The 19,328-nt window shown below is 39.5% G+C and overlaps 1 protein-coding gene and 1 long non-coding RNA gene across 3 annotated transcripts in view; one reads left to right on the top strand and one right to left on the bottom strand.

The window, feature by feature from the left end:
• Positions 1–991: 991 nt before the first annotated feature.
• Positions 992–4,366, bottom strand: LOC131573033 (uncharacterized). Its single transcript, XR_009276112.1, has 2 exons — positions 4,246–4,366; positions 992–2,853 (listed from the first exon to the last, which is right to left on the bottom strand). It is a non-coding gene; the product is annotated as an uncharacterized LOC131573033 (long non-coding RNA).
• An 89-nt stretch (positions 4,367–4,455) lies between these two features.
• Positions 4,456–19,328, top strand: part of LOC131573486 (transmembrane protein 117-like) — a 178,816-nt gene continuing 163,943 nt past the window's right edge. Inside the window, exons 1-2 of one of the 2 annotated variants that reach the window (XM_058827485.1) lie at positions 4,456–4,755; positions 6,697–7,001. In XM_058827485.1, coding sequence (XP_058683468.1) covers positions 6,725–7,001 — 277 coding nt within the window. In that variant the 5' untranslated portion in view covers positions 4,456–4,755; positions 6,697–6,724. The remainder of the gene's footprint in view (positions 4,756–6,696; positions 7,002–19,328) is intronic. The other variant, XM_058827486.1, reaches the window with a different exon arrangement.

Below are 19,328 nucleotides of genomic sequence, written 5' to 3'. Positions count from 1 at the left end.
CTTCCTTTACCATTGCAACCAGCTTAGCGTGGTTAAATAGAATCTGTGTAAGGCTGAACTCAGGTTCCACTTTTTCTTTTGTTTCATCTAAGGCTGTATGTGGAACTATCAGAGTAGCTACAAGCTGATTATTCCTTTCTTTTTCTAGTGCGGAAGACACATGTATTTTTATATTTGCTGAAAGCATCCATATGGCCAGCAGATGTACTTAAAAGGTATTTAACAAGTGGTGTAAATTCACTTGATTCAGTTATCCTTTAGTGATTTCATCTAGGCTAGGTGTATATTGCCTGTCTGTTTTAAATCAGTATGGATTATCTGAAGTAGAATCGTGCTTACTTGGAGTAAACTTGGACTGGATGAACAGAAGGAAGTACTACATTCAAGTGTAAGGTTTGTCATTGGACTTTAATCTTTAAAATTGTCAGAACTGCTTCTGCTTCAATTTTGGTAAGCCCTATATTATTTTACTCTAGTACTGAAGTTTTGCTTGACAGTAAGTAAAAGGTCATATAATGTTCTGATTCTCCTGTTGTTTTTTGTTTCAAGTTACGCTGGTATTGTAAAGATAGATATCTGTATGTTAAATTCTGCTCAAAATTTTATTTTTGTGATTTAACCTATCAACGGAGATGAAACCATCCCTAACTTTCTCTTAGTAATTTAAAACCTGGTTGACAAAGATCAAAAAGTACATAATAATCACCCATGACCCAAGATTCCACTAACATTTTTAGCTGGAGCATCACTTATATTTCTTAAACTTTATATTTGAATGCTTTTATCACTTTTTTCTTGCCTTAACATGTGTGTGCACATGTGCATGCATATGTGGCTGTTTTTCTCCCTTTCACTCTTTCACTCATTACAACATTAACTTTCTTCTAGTTCTGTGAATTTTTCTCAGCATTTCACCAGTTAGGAGCAAACTTAATTATTAACATTGCTGTCTATCACGTCTTTCATTTACTTTTCTAATAACTCTTCAACCTGCCATTTAAAAATAAGTGTTTAATTTTAGTTCACACAGTTTACTGTCAGCTCATATTATTGATTTAATGGAAAGTATTTCATTTTACGTGATGTGAAAACACTGTTACTGTTTATGTTTTCCAAATATGCAGTAGAAACATTTCTGCTCTTCCACATTCTTTTACACAATTCTGTTTTTTCACACCTAATTGCAAAGCAGTATTAGTGTTTGAAAGATCATTCTCTGATTATCTTCACCTTCTTCATTTCCACAGGGTATATCTATTTGCCTTTTTTTTCTTCTAAGTTCTTGAACTATTTAGTTCTTCAGTTATGCACTTACTGTTGCCAGCTTTTGTGCATTTTTTTTTCTCTCCCATTTGTTTCATGTTGTATTGTGCTGCTTTCTTTTCTTTTAGAAGATGGTAAGAAATGAGTTGGGGATGCAGATAAGGAGCAAGTCTGAAGCAGTATAGCTGAGAGAGGTCATCATAATCATGAGTGTGAAATTCCAGAGCAGGGAGTCTTTTGTTCCAAGGATGTTTTCACAGGTGTACTGGATCTGGCCCAGAATTAAGTTGATTATCTACATAGCAGTGAAATTGTGCTGTGTTTTGTGTTTGTGACTAAAAGAGTGTTGAAAACATGCCAATGTTTGGGCTATTGCTCAGCAATGCTTGCACAGGATCGGGGATATCTCTCTTTCCCTTTCTGCCTGCATTCCCATACCAGCAAGTAGGCATGAATTTGGGAGAGGGCAGAGCTGGGACAGCTGACCCCATATAATCCATAACATCATGCCCACCAATAAAACTGGGTAGAGGAAAGGAGTGTAGTCAAAGCTGTTTATCAGAGACTGATGGTCTACTTGTGGGCTTTGGTGAGTGGTTCCCTCACCATATTTTTTTTAATCCTTACTTATTACATTTTATAATTCTCACTTTTTCTTTACTTAATAAACCATCTTTATGTTTACCTACTGGTTTTCTTTCTTTTTCTCCTTTTCTCTCCCCTGCCCCACTAGGGAAGGAGGCAGGGGGAAGTGAGCTAACAGCTGTGTGGGTGCTTACCTGCTGGATGTGGTCAACCCACAACAGCAGGATGGAAGAAAAATACACTAAGAGCACAATCTCTGAGTAATGGGGTTTTGAGGTTTGAGGGAATGAAGTACTTTTGATGAGAAGCAAGCCAGGGAAGAGGCATTTGTGCATTCACAGATGAAAGGAGAAAGAGGACAGGATGAGAAAACTGTGACTATTTAACCTTGAGAAGAAGAGGCTCAAGGTGGAGGATTGAATTGATGTCTGGTAGGAGGAGTAAAGATGAAGACAGACTCATTGTGATGTCCAGTGAGGGACAAGAGGCAATAGGTACAAACCAAAATATGAGAAGTTTCATATAATTTATGACAAAAAGAAAATATTCCAGATACAGATGAATGTGCTGAAGGCTGATTCCTCATATCTGAGTGTAAAATTGATACTGTACTATCAATTAGTAGTATCAATATATGGTTAGTTCAAAGCTCACAGCTTTGTTGGAAACTGGGTGTAATACAATAGCCTTTACACAAGTCTATTTTGTAGTAGGAATGCTGATAGATTAATTTCATCCACAAGTATCAGAACTAACATTTCAAGATGTCTCATTGTCCTGATTCAGTCTGCTTTTTAGCTGACTAAAGTAAGTGAGTAAAACTCACTGGTTTTACTTCTGCCTTCTTGATTTACCAACAGTTTTGTAGGTAAGAGTGTGTTTATCTTCTTCTGTTGCAGGCAGTCTCTGGCTTTCAGTGGGCAGGCCTGATTAGTCTTGTCTACTGAGATTATTTGATAATTGTTGCTATTCAGGTGTGTATTTCATCAAGGAAATCTTTATTGCCTGGTTAAAAAAGAAGAAATAGGAGTAGTCCATGTTTGTTTATATATATGAGTAAAACACTACACTTAAAAAAATATATTAGCTTCCTCTTAAGACAGCAAATGCAACATGAAATTTGGGGGAGATATATAGAGCACTTAGGCTTTTGGTTACTTTAATAGAAAAGTAGATGATTTTCATTTGATCAACTTAGTGACTTCAAAACTTTGCTCACTGATTTACTATATGAAAAAAAAATGTTCATGGATACTTTGTAGTGTAGCGTGGGTTTCAATCTGAGCTGAAGAGAATATTTTTTTGGTGTGTAGGTGCACGAAGATTGTGATCTCTTTGTAGTGTATGCTGCCTCCCTCTCTGTGGATTCTCATTAGCTGAACATAAGGAGACAGTTCTGCAAGAGTGGCAGTACACACAGAACTGTTGCATGAACAGGCAGTGCTTTGCACTGTACTACTCTCACATTGCACATGATGATTTTTCATCTGTGAATATTTGAATTTTATTTTTACTTTAAAGATAGCTTGGGGTGTGTTGGTGTGAAATACTGAATACTGCATCTTTCTACATAAAATTGAGGGTCTCAGACTATTCCACTGAGGAATATAATATGGTGATTATGTTAGACATCTTCAGTAGCAGTTGCGTTTATTTACAAAAGTACATAAAACTGTTTTGCCAGAAGGACAGAAGGGGTTCACAAGTCTTCTGCTGCTTGTTCTGGTTGTGCTGGTCTTTTGCAACAGACCCTCCCACACTCCTCAGTGGATCTCAGCCACATTCCTGTCTACCTTGGCCTGAAGCAGCCAGATACCTGATGCCAAATTTCAGAAACCTGCTCCAATGGAGTTACCTGACTTTTCCCAACGATATATTGAGGCTGTGTCTAGCAACTTCAAGTTTGTTTTCAAACTGTCTTCAGCAATGACCAGAACTAGTATATACTGCATTAAAACCCAGTCATAATGCAATGCTAAGAGAATCCTGTAAACGTTTTCCTGGGATGTCAGCAATACCAGCACACTGACACTAGGGACCACATCCCACATTAAAAAGCTTTGGTTGACAATTCGGCTGGAGTGCAATGTCAACAACTCTGGCAGGCTGCACAGAGGCATTCTGCCCGACACAGTGACCATACAGACTGTGTGTGCACCCTGGAGCCTCAGCATATCCCCTTCCCAAGTAAGTAAATTGGCTGTAGATCTCCTTCGCCTCCCAAATATTTGGGTTTTCATAGATCGTCCTGAGTGATCTGTCTGTTATTGCCAACCCCGTGGTTTTGCTTTGGGATAATAAATACCCAGATTTGACCGCCCGTTTCCCGTGTTTGTAAATTTGCATAATGCTGGAGTCTGACCGATGGGAATTGAGCGCTGCTCGGGTTTCGCTCACCTCGCCGGCTGGATAAGCTCCCGTGGCTCCCCGGCCACCCTTTGCCAGGGTGAATAAACACCCGCGGCACACCGCGCACGTTTCGGGTCCTTGCTGGCAGGCTCCGGGGGAGGGGCGGGCACGGACGGGCACGGGCGCCGGGGGCGTCGGGACCCTGCCGCAGCGGCGCCGCCCGCTGCCGCCGCGGCTGCGGCACTGCCGGCGCCGCTCGCCCGCGCCCGGGAGCGGAGCGGAGAGGAGCGGAGAGGAGGGGAGGAGCGCCGCCGCCGCCGCCGCCGCCGCAGCAGCCGCTCCCTCCCCGCGGCGGCCGGGGGGCGGGACGCCGCTGCAGCCAGCGCCGCTGTCAGCGCCGAGGGGCTGGGGGGCCTGCCGGCCGCGGGGGCAGCGGGGCGGAGCGGGGCCGCCCGCCGCCCAGAGCCGCACCGGGGCGGGCGCCGAGCCGCGCCGCAGCAGCAGCAGCAGGAGCAGCAGGAGCAGCACCGCGCCCGCGGCGCCGGATCCCCCGTGGCGGTGAGTGCGGCGGGAGGGCGGCCCGGGGCGGCGGCGCTGCGGGGGCCCGTGGCCCTGTGCCCGGCGGGGGCCCGCGGCCGCAGCCGCCGCGCCGGGTGAGGTGGCCGCGGGTGCCCGGGTGTGCGCCGGGGGCAGCGGGGAAATGTCGATTTAACAGGTTGCGACGGGCGTGTGATCAGCGGCGCTCTTGGCGCCCGCGTTTTTGGCTGTGAGGTAGGTAGGAGAAGGATTTTGTTAGCAACTTGTCACTGCCGCTCTTGCTAATATTGGCTTCTGATGCTATAAAACGCTTCCTAGGAAGCCGCGTCTTCAGCTGGGTGTTGGATAACTCTCGGGTGTCCGGCAGCTGTCAAAAATACCGGGACATGTAGCTGTTTATCTCCAGCCCCATTCGGGCTTTAAGATGGTTCATACACATAAGGAAATACCAAAACTTTTTCTTAATGGTAACAGAACGAAAGGAGAACAAGAAATATATTTGGGCATCTTTATGGCTATAAAGGCAGTTTAATCTCCCCAGGGTGGAATTTTCTTAGGCAACGACCCTTACTTTACAAAAAAAAAAAAGAAGTGATTACTTTTTTTCATAAAGTTTTTGAAGGACCGACACTCCCTCGTGCTAACTTTTTAACTCTGTAGTGTGGTATTTTTTATTTTTCATATGTAATTTATGCATAATGGGACATTATTTCTTTCTGTCATTTTCTGAATGCATTGTCTGAATCTGTCGAGAGGTTCTTTTATCCTTTTCATTTAATAGGCACAGGATTCCTTGCAATTTTACTAATATAAATTGGGTTATGCAGGTAAATAATTTTGGGACTAACTAAAGAGAGACATTGAAATTTGTGCCATTTCTAAGTTTGCAAGTCCTAAGTTAGAAGTCCAGGAAGGGATGAGTAATTGATCAGGGGTTATAGGTCTTTTGTGGGATGGTTTTTGTTTGGTTGGTTTGGTTTTTTGCTGCAGGACATATGACATTTGCAAAAAATTGTCACTGTATCCTTCAAGGATCATGTTGTAATAAACAAGCAATATTACTAGACGCTTTTATTTTTCTTCCTACATACTGTGTCGCTTGAATAATTTTGTTGTTCTGTGACACAAAGGCCTTGTATCTTTGTGCATACAAAGTGGTTCAAGAGGATGAAAACTAATTGGTTGTGAATAAAAGTAAAAGAAATCAAGTGGCAAATAACTAAAATTTTAGCCATGCTCAGTTGCATTTTTCTATAGCAGTACTCAATAAGTTGGCAGGTTTCAAAATACGGTTTTTGTATTCATACAGAACAGTCTGTTTTCAGGGTGTCTTACTTTATGGTTTTGAAAAGCTATAGGTGTACTCCCTGAAGTCAATGAAAAGACTTATACAGGCTTGCCTGACTCACAAGAATTAATTCTAAAATCTTTTCCAACATGTCATTCTTTCATATGAGCATTGTTTCTGATGTTTCTGGGTCATATGCTTTTAAACTTCCAGTAGAAGACCTCTGGACTTCTGGGCTGGTTCCATCCTTCTCCTACATGGAGAAAGATTCCATTTAGGCTTAGCATGAACCTTTGTGAAATTTGTGTTGTATTTTTTGTGCAGCTGGAAAGGCAGTCTGGGTTTTAGGTAGCTTGCCATGGTCTTATATTCATTCTTTTCACACCCCATTATGGAGGAGGCATGAAAAGTATATTTGAGACTGCAAATCCTCTGCTACAATGTGTATGTGTTTGGTTGTTGTTTTTACATTGGAATAGGGAGAAATTTCAGTTTTTCTCTCCCTGGATCCAACAATATCTTTTGATTGAAACTTTCATTTCTAGTCAAGTCTAAAGTGTTAAAAATTGCTGATGGCAAGGTTGCAATGATTTGATTTTTGTAATATGAGTCTCTTCTAAGCTCTGAGAATTTGGGGTATATATAACATTATGCATTTGTGTCTTTACCTATAGGCAAAACCCAGTTCTTCAGTATCTGAGGATGGATAAAGACTTCCGCTACTACTTCCAGCACCCGTGGTCTCGCTTAGTTGTGGCTTACTTAGTGATCTTCTTTAACTTCTTAATATTTGCTGAGGACCCAGTATCTCACAGCCAGACAGAAGCCAACGTTATTGTTGTTGGTAATTGTTTCTCCTTTGTAACAAATAAATACCCTGAAGGAGGAGGCTGGAGATTTTTGAAGGTGTTTCTGTGGCTCCTTGCCATTCTCACAGGACTAATAGCTGGGAAATTTCTCTTCCATCAGCGCTTGTTTGGTAAGTTAAACAATGCATCTACTGACTTCCTGGTAATGGCTTTCTGACTTTTCCTTTTAGCTTTCTACTCGTGGCAGTTTTGTAAACTCTGCTTTGAATCGCTTCTACTGTTTAGAGCTGTATAGAACATCAAAGCTTACACCATTGTGGAAGCTAATGCCATAGCATAATTCTCAATGATTTCAGTCAAAGAAGGATACAAATAGTGAAAGCTGACATATTTTAAATACTTGGGAGGTCAGTAATTTTCAGTTTTTCCCTGTTTGCACCTTCAGACCAGTATTTAGGTCTTATGTAACTTTCTCAGCAACTTGAAGAAAAGAAATTCTTCCTTGAGGCAGCAACACTGCATGTCTTGTCAAAAGACACTTAAGTGGAAGCAGAGGCTCTTGTAAGTATTAGCAGAGCTGTGCTGAAGAGCTCCCACATGAAAATGGGAATTCTAGAGAGGTAGGACCTCCCTCTGTTTTAGTACAAGAGCTAATCATTAAAATGGAAAGGTGGGAAATGGGGAAAACATGACAGTAAAACATACACAAGATATGACTTAACTGAGGAACATATTGTAGATGGACTAAGTGAAAGGAATGAAACGGCCCTAGAATAAATTCAGTGACTGAGAACTTAGGAGTAAATATATAGAGGTACAAAAGTATCCATTGTTGTCTTAACTTACGTGTAGAGAATGTTGCATCTGAAGGCTCAGGACTGTCTCTGTGTTTTAGAGATAATTAGAAATCTTCAGTAGAAAAGATTTCTTTGTTCCTGCCATTTGCACTATTCTTTGAAACATCTGATTCTGGTTGCTGCTGGTCTAGATGGACAACCCACATATTCTTATACTGGTAGCACTGCAGGATGGATGGTTACTGGAACACCTGGAAGCACATGAGCAATAGGCCATTTCCATAGTCTGTCTCATTCTATTAAGATCAAGAGATAGCCACTATTGTTTCAATAAATCAAATGTAAAGCTGTTGTGTTGAGGAATGAACAAACAAAGCCACATTAAGATCCTTCTTCTAAAACAGACTGCTCTTGAAACATTTATTCTGAAAAATAATTAGGCATCATGAAGATTATTCAGCTATTTTACCATAGTGTAATGGTAAACGTAAAATATTCCCATAAAGAGGACATTTTACCTGGAACAAGGGCTATCACAAGAATGTTTTCAATTCTGGCTTCCCCAGTTGAGAAATTATATTGTTAAACTGAAGATGTTTAAGGAAAAGTGATGAAACTGATAAATTTAGAAAATTAGCCTGATAGTGAGAGGATTGAGAGGATAAAGGAAAGATTAGAGAGTGACTTGCTCAAATTTGAAGGACAGAACTTTCAGTTCAGCATATGTAATCCAAGGTCCAGTGCTTGGAAGTGGCAGATAGCCAGTATTTTTTTTTTTTTTTTTTTTTTTTTTAATCTGAAAGGCTAGACAATCAGTGGAACAAGTTTTTATGGGATATGACCTCATCAAGACACGAAATTTTCTTTTTGAGAACATACTTTTCTGACTACTGAGTAATTGTCTTCTATCTACGTAGGTTATTATGATAATTCCATCTGGATTTGTAAGCCAAACAGCTAAACATAAATTTTAAAGTGGCTTGATTCAGTCCTACTGCCAAATGGAGGAGGTCTGTCCAGACCAGTGTCTGCTGCTTTGTGCCTTTGTGCAGTTGCTCAGTGAAACAGGATAGGGAGTTTACCCATATTAGCAGTACCCATCTTTTATTTCTGCAAGGATCACATGTCTGACCATACCGATGTTTGTGGCAGCTCTAAGATGGGGTCAGCATTGAGAGGAAGCTAATGGGCAAGAAATTCCTAACCCTGAAGGCAGTGCTGGTTTGTGGATATTTGTGGTTGTGGTCTGGGCATAGGTACAGTCTGATTTGAAGCTAGCTTCTGCACATTGAGTTTCAAATGGCAATTTGAGCCAATGTAGATCTGTCACAACCCCACCCTCCTAATGCCAGCCACATCATTTTGGTGCCTCCCTTGAGCCAGTGCTGCTGTTGATGTGACAGTGCAGCAAGCCAGCTCAGGCAGCCAACCTCATGGAAAATCAGTTCCTTCTGCTGCCGTCTGCAGCATCTCCTTCAACTGATGCGATTGCTTGGGTGCCAGTGCTGATGAAATGGCCAAGGGCTGTGCAGCCAAGATAGCTGGGGGCTGTGGCAGCCGTACCTTGTGTTGGCTCGAGTGCTGTGGGACTGCACCCACACAGTGTGACAGTGGGAGTGTGCTGCTGCTTGTGATACACTGCGAGCAGATGGCAGGCAGTGTGACTGGAGCTGACTGTACTGCTGACTGATGTGGCTGTGTAGCTGGTGTGGATAGAGATTGCTTGATGAGAATGTGGGTTTACAGCTTCAGTTATCTCTGTGTCTCCAGAAGGTTTGTACAGCCCATGCTGAAATATTTTCTGCTTGTTATTTGCTACTACTTTAATGACTTCATTGCTTAGAAATCACTTTTATTGGGATCCTTATCAAATATATCTGGATCTTCTGGCATCAAGCAGTTAATGAATTCACCGCTTTATTGTTTTTAATTTCCCTAGTATATTTCTCTGAATACCTGCTACTTTTGTAATTTCTTTTCTAATTTCTTTTTTTTTTTTTTTTTAATGTGTAATTGCTTGGGACCACTCTGGTTTTAAATCCTTGTTTTTTTTTGTTTTTTTTTTTTTTTCTCTGCTACACTCTGTTTGCAGGGGCAATTGTGACTGGTTGTTTCTTACGACCTGTGTATAACTTCCTGCAGTCAGGAAACCAAGTAGCACCAGTCAATCTCCCCCTGTCAGATCTTGGCTCACAGTGTAGGCTGCAAATTGAAAATGAAAAAGATTAGTCTGCACATCTCACTTTAAATGAAGAGGAAGGGAAAGGATTTTCTTTCTCTATGCCCTTTCTGCTTTTTTGTTCCTTGTCTTCTGTATTTCTTGCTGTTGAGTTTGCATAGGGACTAGAAAAATAGAGTAGCTAGAACTGTGTCATAATACAGTTTACTGTCTGTGACAGTCACTGCCTTGACTGTCATGGACTAAAAAAATAAAAGAAATAAGTTCAAGAATCTTATGTGTCTAAAAGGGGAAGGAGACAGGTGCTGGAAACCTGATTTAGGCTTCATCATTCTGAGTTTACCAAGAGATAAGGGAGTAGGTAAACTATATTGATAAGAAGTAGAGATCTCAGCTGGAGGACAAGGTGGGATGTTTTCTGTTGCAACCTTTGAGCAGTATCATCTTCAGGGAATCCTTCAAGACACTCCTTATGACTTAAAACAAGATTAGAAACCAATTCCTTCTCTAGTTCTTCAGTCAAGAAATCGCTTAATTCATTTGATAAACATCTCCCACGATAAATATTTCTGTGGAAAACAGCCCTTATCTAGTACATTGTTTATATCCATGGCATGTGGTCAGAACAAGTAGAATTTAACATTGTCTTTTGGCTGTTATCCACTGTATTATTTCGATCTATCACCAAACACATCTATTTGGTTAGATATTGTGTTCTGCTGTGCTTTTTATTTTGCGGTGGAAAGTAAAAGGTCATTGAAGAATATTGGAAGTTTGGGGCAATGAAAAGTAAATATACCTACCCCTGGTTTGTTTTTCCTTTGAGAATGATGAAAGAATTACTTGAGATAAGTGAAAGTGTCAATTTCCTGATTGATTTTCTGCTTTATTTAAACCAGAGAGAGCTTACAAACTGATCCATTTGATGACACTATGCATTCAAAAAATGCATTCAAATCTTGACTTAAAAGAAATTCCTAAATAAGCATTTCCCTATTTTTCATAAAGCTGTGGGGCATTTTATGGAAAATAACACAGTGTTTAAGGTGTAAGAAGTGTATGTTTTAATTGGCATCTGCTCAGCATACACACAGTTGCTCTTTTGCACTACTTCAGATCTAAATTCTGAGTTCAGTGTGGGGTTTTTTGGCCCAAAGTTCAGGCTGTGCATTTTGCATCAATACAGATAAACATGATCTATCATGTAAATTTAAAATAGTCTTTAATTTGATCAGAATTTAGTGATACACGTAAATGGGCAATACACTTGGAAATATTTTTTTTCAATCCAGCATTTTTGCTTTGACTGGTCCTTATGTGCACTAATCCTTAGCTTAGTGCATATTAGATACATCAGTTTTTAAAAACTTACTTACTACAAAACATACATGTTTCTACCTGCCCATTTTTGTAATTCTAAAGATGTATTAAAATCTGGTTAAAAGCCTGATTACAGTACTGTATTTGTATTGTACTTGTATTTGAATCAGTTGTCAATGACTGTGCTTAGATTTCTACTTGTAAGTTCCTTTCTAAATGGTGTGAATGGAAAAACTAAATACTTAAATGTGTTATAAAAATTACAGAAAACAAGATATGTATAACTAAATCTGTATTTCTAAAAATGGAGGAATCATAATACAGCAAGTAAATTAGAGCTGTTGTATAAATGTTAAATTTAATGGTTTGCTCTCTTACAAATGTTCACAGTATGCAGTTTGTTTAAAATTAAATGATAATCTGAGCTTCGTAGACACTGGGATAAATGAATAAAGCACTCATTATAGGAATTGCACTGAACTGTGGGTGTACACAAATGTTGCAGATTTTCTAATGGACAGTAGCGCCATGCTGGGAGCAATTTCATGATACGTGGTTTCAAACAAAACACCCACTAAGGCTATGCTGTCTGAAAACATTACTCTTCTTGTCAAACATTTTATCTGGAAGGCTCTAAAAGATCATGCAAATGTCTTAATAGCAGATTCTTCAGTGTCTTTTATTATGCTGAAGTTTAAGGGGTGTACTAACTGAATGAAGATTGCAAGAGGAAATTAGGCAGACTGGGATTTAGCCAGGAGGATGGTGCACTGCATAGGAAAAGTGGTTTGTTAGATTAGTTGGTATCCTGATATATTAGGGGTCATGTTAGTGTAAAATCTGGGCAGTGGTATTGCTGCTAATGTTGGCATATCACTTTCATAGTGGTGCTTGTGAAATAGCTAATGAACCATGTGATCTGTTCTGACAGAGAAGCTTCCCATAGATTTGTTAAGATTTTCACGTGCTTGTTTTTCAGCCAGATTGTTTCCCATTCTTGTTTGATGGTGGTGATAGGAACAGTTATACCACCATCTGTAGAAACAAGTGGTGTACGTATGGCAATAGTTGCATAAAATTCTAAGCTGATTGATAGAGCTTATTCTTTTCTGTTGTCAGCTGTGTCTTACATTACAGTAAGGACTGTCACTTAATACCCAGCAACTTTGTTCCTGCTCTTTCTTTTCCATTGATGACTTTAGCCTATTAGAAAACAACTAATGTGATAGCTGGTAAAAAATACTGTCGTCAAGAGCCTGTTCAGTCTTCTAATAACAATGACCAAACTGATACTGTTGAGGGTATTCAAGGTCTGCTGTGATTGCCTCACCGTCAATTCACCTCTTTTGTACCAGTAAAATGTTGAAGGAATACAATAAAATTATTTTGGTCCTACAAAATGTGTGCCAAGGGGCCAGTCTAACAGTTTGCTAATAATAACGCACAAATGACTGTGAGCAAGCATTTCTGAGAGCCAGAATCCTCAAATTAAAGAAAAAAAAAAAAAAGAAGCAGCAGCTCTCAGCCAGCCACTGAATGAGTTGCAGGCTCATCATATTCCAGCTCTGGCAAGCTGACAGTAATTCAGATATCAGTTTATTTTAAACTTTACATTGTTCATGAGGGAGACCACAAGTGACCTTTCAAATAGAAATGAAAAGCATGCAAGTGACCTCCTAATTTCTTCTCTTACTCTTATTTTTAGAAGAGCCATAACATCTCACTGCTTCCTCTTTTCACACTCAATGAGAAGTCTTCTGTTGTCTGCACTTAGCCTTAGTTGTGGAATCAGTCTTTGGGTAGTAAATTTTGGAGTTTAATTGGAGAGATACAGGCAATAGCTACAGAAAGATTATTCTCTCTTCGATGAAAGCTGATTCTATTGGAGGTGCATATCCCAGTCCCCAAGCAGTAGCATAAGAGTGCAAGAAGAGCTATGTGTGCCAGATTTCCCATAATGGGAAAGCTCTAGATAATATTTAGCATCCAGTGACTGAAAACTAAAAATACACTCATTGCTACTTCGCATTGATGTGTCAAATCTATGTTTTGATCTTTTTGACATGACTTCTAGATTTTTCTTTCTCTTTGAAGCTGGGAGTGATTTTGGAATGATGCCTGCCACTTATGGGAATGATATGTCTCCATCCCCCAATTTCCAGAAATAGAAGTGAGTTTATTCTTAGTAGATGCATCCTGATGGGCATAGTGCAGGTGCAACCTAGTGCAGGGGCAAATTTCATGTGTCATTATCCCATACAGGGAGGAGATGGAGAGGATATTAGTGTGGAACAGCACCTTGCCACGTGCTTGCTGGAGAGTCCCTAGGAGAACATGATTTCCTTGGTCATGCTGTGTCCTTTTGAAGGTTCCCTTAGGCTGGCAGAATGACATGAAGGTCCTTCACAACCAAACCAACATTTCCCTCTGTGTGATTCTTCTGGGACCTCAGGCAGAATCCAGCCTGTGCACTCTCCCAGCCTGTGCACCTGCCTTATAAAGTTATTTATATATACATAAATATATATATATATATATATATACATACATACATATATAAATATAAATATATATATATATACATATATATAAATTCCAGATTGGAAAAAAACCCTCAATATATTCTGGTCTTTAAAAAACTTTGAATGCATTATCAGGATATAGGATATATCACTATTAGCAAATATTGGGCGTGGTATATACATTTCTCATAGATATTTTACATATGACAAAAGTGAAAAGAATTTGCAAATGTATTTACTAACCAGAGTGACTTTCAAGGAGGTGGGATCAGTAATTGTTCCTTATGACACACGTAGAGCAGAAATCCAGGGTTTCTAAACATGAGAGGTACATGCCCTAATTTCCTACTGGAAAACAGAATTTTCTGCATTCTTCTTTTTCTGTTTTCATCAGAAGGGGCAATGTCCTTTTCCCCACTGATTAACTCATTCCAGGGGATGGCAGGAACAGCAGAAACTCTCCTTTGAGGATTCACACTCCCTGATGCCTTTAGGTGGGAAAGGAGTCTCTCAGGAGCATACTGGACAGCTGAGTAAAGGTAGCAGCAGAGCCTTGAATTCAGCTTTCATCTGCAGCATTGGGGTATGATCTTTCAAAGTGGCCAGCTGCTTAGGGGTTTTTAAGCTCACTTATATACATGACAAATAATTTTTTCTATTTCTGAGACACTGATGCAATGTCTGTCTACCATGAAGCACATATTTTTTTAATAGTAAAGCAAGGAAGAAATTAAATCTGTACAAGATTCAAGTAAAGTCAAACATGCTAAACAAATAATAATAAAAAAAATTAGGGCAGTGAGGGAGTAAAGAGATGAGGAGAGATGGAGAAAAACATTCCTTAAGAGTCACAGAAACAACAGTATTTAATTTTATCTTATGTGAAAGGCCTAAAAATTGAGAGACCACAGTTTTAAATAACAAAACCCCCCAAATATCCTGGCTCTTGCAAATCTATGCTCATAGATGTAAATGACAATAAATATGGATCTTAATTCACACCTGATGGTGTAATGTGCTAGAGGTATAGCAAAGGGAGGAAGAATTGAAAACTAATATTTTATGTGGCATGTCTGTGGAGTTCCTAATCTGGGGAATTCAGAGCTTAGTACAACATTCAATTTTGCGTCACTTTCATGCAGCAAATAAAAAAGTATTTACAAACAGTATTCTTCATGTTATCCTCGATAGGTTCCAGCTGAGATTACTTTGAAGTGGTTTGGGGCTTATATCCCGTGAGCCTTATCTCTGTGGCAGCCAAAGATGGAGCAATTTTTATCTAAATTAGAGGTTGCTTTTGTATGAGCTGTCTAAATTCAGGGAGTAAAACAGCAGTGTTACTCTCTTGGGGATGTCTACAGATTTCCATCTATTAGGCTGCAGACAAAAAGCAAACTTGAGACTGTGTTTCTGCTTGCCTTGCTAGGGAGAAGAGCAAATGTGGGCAGTCAGGGGTCTCTGCAGAGGTAAGAGATGAGGTAAGAGCTAAGAGCCCTATGCAAAGGGCTGACCGAGGCAGCCTGTGTGTACCCAGAGGTTATCAGAGTGCCACTCTGGGGAGCAAACTAAATCAGGACTTGGTTAAGGCTCATACAAGGTTGTGTATAAAAGATGAATTATCGATTCTTGTACTTCGAGCTGCAGCTTGATATCCCAATACTGTTGGTGATATGGAATTGGTGGAGATTATGTGCTTGTGTTTGTCTGGGTTTTGTTTGGGTTTTTTTGGGTTTTTTGTTTGGTTTGGTGGTTTTTTGGTTTTGCTTTTTTTGTTTTTTTATGTTGGGCTCTCCTTCAGACTTCAGACAAGTGTGCAAATTCTCCTTGGGGATGCACTCTGCCTTAATTTACTGCAGGAATGAGTTTTGGTGGTGTTAGGTGTATGATTGGACTCAGTTATCATAAAATGTCTTTTCCAACCTAATGATTCTGTGATTCCTAACTTTACAAAATGTGTGGTTTGTTAGTTCCACCACAATTTCCATGCCCCACCTTCCAGCAGAACTGACTACAGTCCTGCTCAGATGGGATTTCAATTTATCAGAAAATGTTATCACAGATCTGTTGTTTTCATGCTGTGATAATGGTTATAGCAGACGAGGTCCAGCTGTTTTATAGCAGGGGTAGTGGCTGCAATTACAGTCTGTGTAAACAACTGGCCAGAACCACGGTTATCGGAGGAAAATTAGCTTTTAACAGCAATTCAGACAGAAATAATTATCTTTCAACAGAGGAGCACCTTCTAGTGGTCTCGAGTGAACATGGCTGCTGCTTAAACAGCCCTCCAAATACGGAGAGCTAAATATGCTAGATGAAGAATATCAATGCATTTTTCTGTACACTGTTTTTATGATTAAATTCATAATTAATTTAGAAACAAAGGAAAAAAACAAACATATATTGGAAAAAATTAAAATATTTTTCAATTACAATATTTTCCACTCCTCCCCTTCCACCTGCTGACCTAATAGTTTGGTGGGGTTTTATATAGTTACTTTGAAAGAGTATTTTTTGTATGTTCTACTTGTAACCTACCCACTCTTTCACTTTCTTAGTAATGAAAATTTCTCTTCATTATACACCAGCTCCAAAGGAAATTTGCCATGGAAATATTACCTTGTTCAGTTTCACTGATTATTATAACACAGTTTCTCCAGCCTGAGTATTCTGAGTAAACAGATTTTGCAATATATTATACGCCCTGGTTACTTTTGCAAATAACATAGTATCAAATGATTTAAAATTCAGTTTTTCCTAAGTTACTACTAAATATAGTGGCTATGACAGTTAAGTCTAGTCTGTTGTCTCTTTCAATCTGTATGTAGTAGATAATCCTTTCTGGACATGATTATTTTGTGTACATAATACAAATGAATGATGTGCTATTTCTAGAAAGGCAAATTAGGATTAATAAGCAATGCTTAAAATTATGTCATTGCAGGATATTTGTGCATTGGTGGATGCTAATCATACTTAGATTTTCATGACATTTCTCTGAATTTTGCAATTGAGTGAAAAATGTCAAGTGCAAAACCTCAGACTTTCAGGTGATTAAAAGAAGACATAGCTATTCCATTTTTGATTCTATAAACATTACAAGCATATTTCTGAGTTATCAAAGTAGGGAACTTGACCTTTTTTTTTCCTTAAGAAATTTTTCAGCATTTGGAGACTTCAGCCCAAAACTGAAACAAGTCTTGTGAAAATTTTAACCCATGAAAGCTAATTTTGTATCATTTATTTTGATAAAATAGGTTTGTTGAAATAGTAATTTGGCATCCTTCACCCCCTTCTAGGAGGGCAAAGGGATAGTAAGACAAAGTTAATGGAGTTTTGGGGTTGTCAAGCACTTCTGTAACCACAGAGGCAGTATTCTGCAAAATATTGCAAGCGCTACACTGTCACTTGTTCGTACAACTGCTAACTGTGAGACTGGTCCAAGTCTGGCAGAATAATAATCAGCCTTCCTGTGTAAGATTTGTGCAGATTGCAACACATACCAGTTCTGACATGGAACTGGATTAACTGATTGTACCCCTTTTTGGTGCTCAGAGAAGCACCTGAGGTGATCTGGATGCATATACAGGTGCCAGTTGAGAAGAGTACAGCTTACAAAAATACCAGTTTTCACTGAGTCTGGAAAGGCTCAGGTCTATGTGCATAACCCTGTGAGCTACCCATATTCCACTGTGAGCTAGAGAGCGTCTTTTTTGTCACTGGAATGTGCTTCCTTTTGGTCCCACAAAACCAGTTCTCCATTTTGTTTTGCACTGGAAACACAGACATGCCCAGTAACCCCTGGGGTGCCTGTCTGTCCTATGTGAGGTCTAGTCACAGTCTCCATAATAGACAGCAGAGTTGCAAATATTGTTGAAGACAAAAAATAAACCTCATGCTTAATCTGCTTTGTTTTCTGACTCAAAATTCTTTATAAATGTTTCTTTTAAAGGCCTGTGTAGTAGATACATTGGAAGCAATTCTATTTACTATTAAGCTTGTGAATAGGCTTCAGGAGAAAAGAACAAATAGTATAGAAGAAAACCCTGATTATTTTGACAAGTTGTTGCAGAGCATCATTAAACTGGTATTGAAGAACAGAGATTTTAACACTTCCCTTCAGAGTTCAGCATCAGCATTATACAGGCTATAAATACTGCTATGTTTCTTTTATCTGTTATGAAGTTTGGATTCCAAAGAATTCAAAGAAGGAAAATGTAGTTTCTGAAGGCATGACATATATGGTGATAAAACATTATCAAAAAAAAGCTCTAAAATTAAAAAATATAGGGATGATCATGAAATTGCTTGCATAGGTTTGGTAGTTAAAACCCCAGGTTTCTTAAAAGTGCTAGAAATTCTAAAATAATAAAGAGTGCAAAAATATAATTAAATACTTACATGCCCCTTAACTAACTTTTTTTTTTTTCTAATGTAGTGATGCCATTTAAAAAGGGAATTATTTTTTCACATTAGTTTTGTAACCTGGGATTGAGTCACATAGAATTAAAAAATCTCACCCCAGGAACAAATGCGTTAGCATTTTCTGTTGCTAACACAGGATTTTCCATTACTATCCCACTAAAAAAATGTTCTAAAACATTACAGGAAATCAATATCTATTTTTACAGGTTTCCTTTTATCTTCATCAGCACAATTGTCTAAACCCAAAGTAATAACATCAGTGACAGTATAGTCTAGAATTAAAATTATAGATTAAATCTCTATAATAGAAATTGAGAGGCGCAGAAAAATTCAGAATTAAGCCTGCCTACACACTAATTCTGGCATAGCTTTAAGTATTCCCACACTATCTGCATTTTACAACTCTTCCAAATCAGCAGCCTGAAGTATTGCTTCTAGGTAATAGCAATGACATTAATGTCAGGCAGAGATGTGGTGCCTCCAGGACCCCCCCACAATGTCTGATATGGCAGATGGCAGTGACCATCACCACCCGGCTCTTTCTTGCCTTTGGGTAATCCGTTAAGAAAAGAAAATGTCAGCTCTTTCCTTGCAGCAGCAAAAGTCCATCCTCCTGTTTTTGTTTTGGTAATAAAAGATGAATGTGCACTCTTCTGAACAATTCTTTTCTTCTTTGAGAAATAGCAAGAAATCTTTAAAGGCTATGTGGCATTCCTAAAATGGCATTTCTTTCTCTAAGGAAGGCAGAAGGCTCTGCATTTCACCTGTGTGCACTCACCTGCAGTGAGTGGCCCCTGAGACAAGGCCCTTGAGGCCCCCAAAAGCAGGTAAGACAGGCTGCACAAGAAGCCCAGTGGAAAGACATCTGGGTACAGACATCAGTCTTGTTGCCAGTGTTGGCTGAACTGGTGAGAAACCGGAGATCCTGAGCACCCTTTGTCTTAGCACACAACGTTCTGTGTGAGGACATCAGTCTTCTAGCTGGGTCGGTAGCTGAGACCTTGACTGTTCCCTTTTGTGACATTAGGCTGCAATTTACCTTAGACTGCAAAAGCTGAGAACTGCAGTGCTGCCTGATTAAGGTTCACCTTTCCCAGCTGGAGGAAGCCCCATCTATGCTGACTCATGTGAAGTGGAAGGGACCAAGCTGGCAAGTGCCAAGCTGGGAGAAGTTCTGAAAAAAGATCTTGGGAGGGCTGTAGGTTTGATAGGGCCCTGCAGGAGTCCAGCACATCCCACCATACCTTGATTGCAGGC

The sequence above is a fragment of the Poecile atricapillus genome, chromosome Z (assembly GCF_030490865.1).
Source record: "Poecile atricapillus isolate bPoeAtr1 chromosome Z, bPoeAtr1.hap1, whole genome shotgun sequence".
In the NCBI taxonomy this organism is placed as follows: domain Eukaryota; kingdom Metazoa; phylum Chordata; class Aves; order Passeriformes; family Paridae; genus Poecile; species Poecile atricapillus.
Note: the sequence above shows the minus strand (reverse complement) of the source record. Positions and strands in the feature narration are given on the sequence as shown.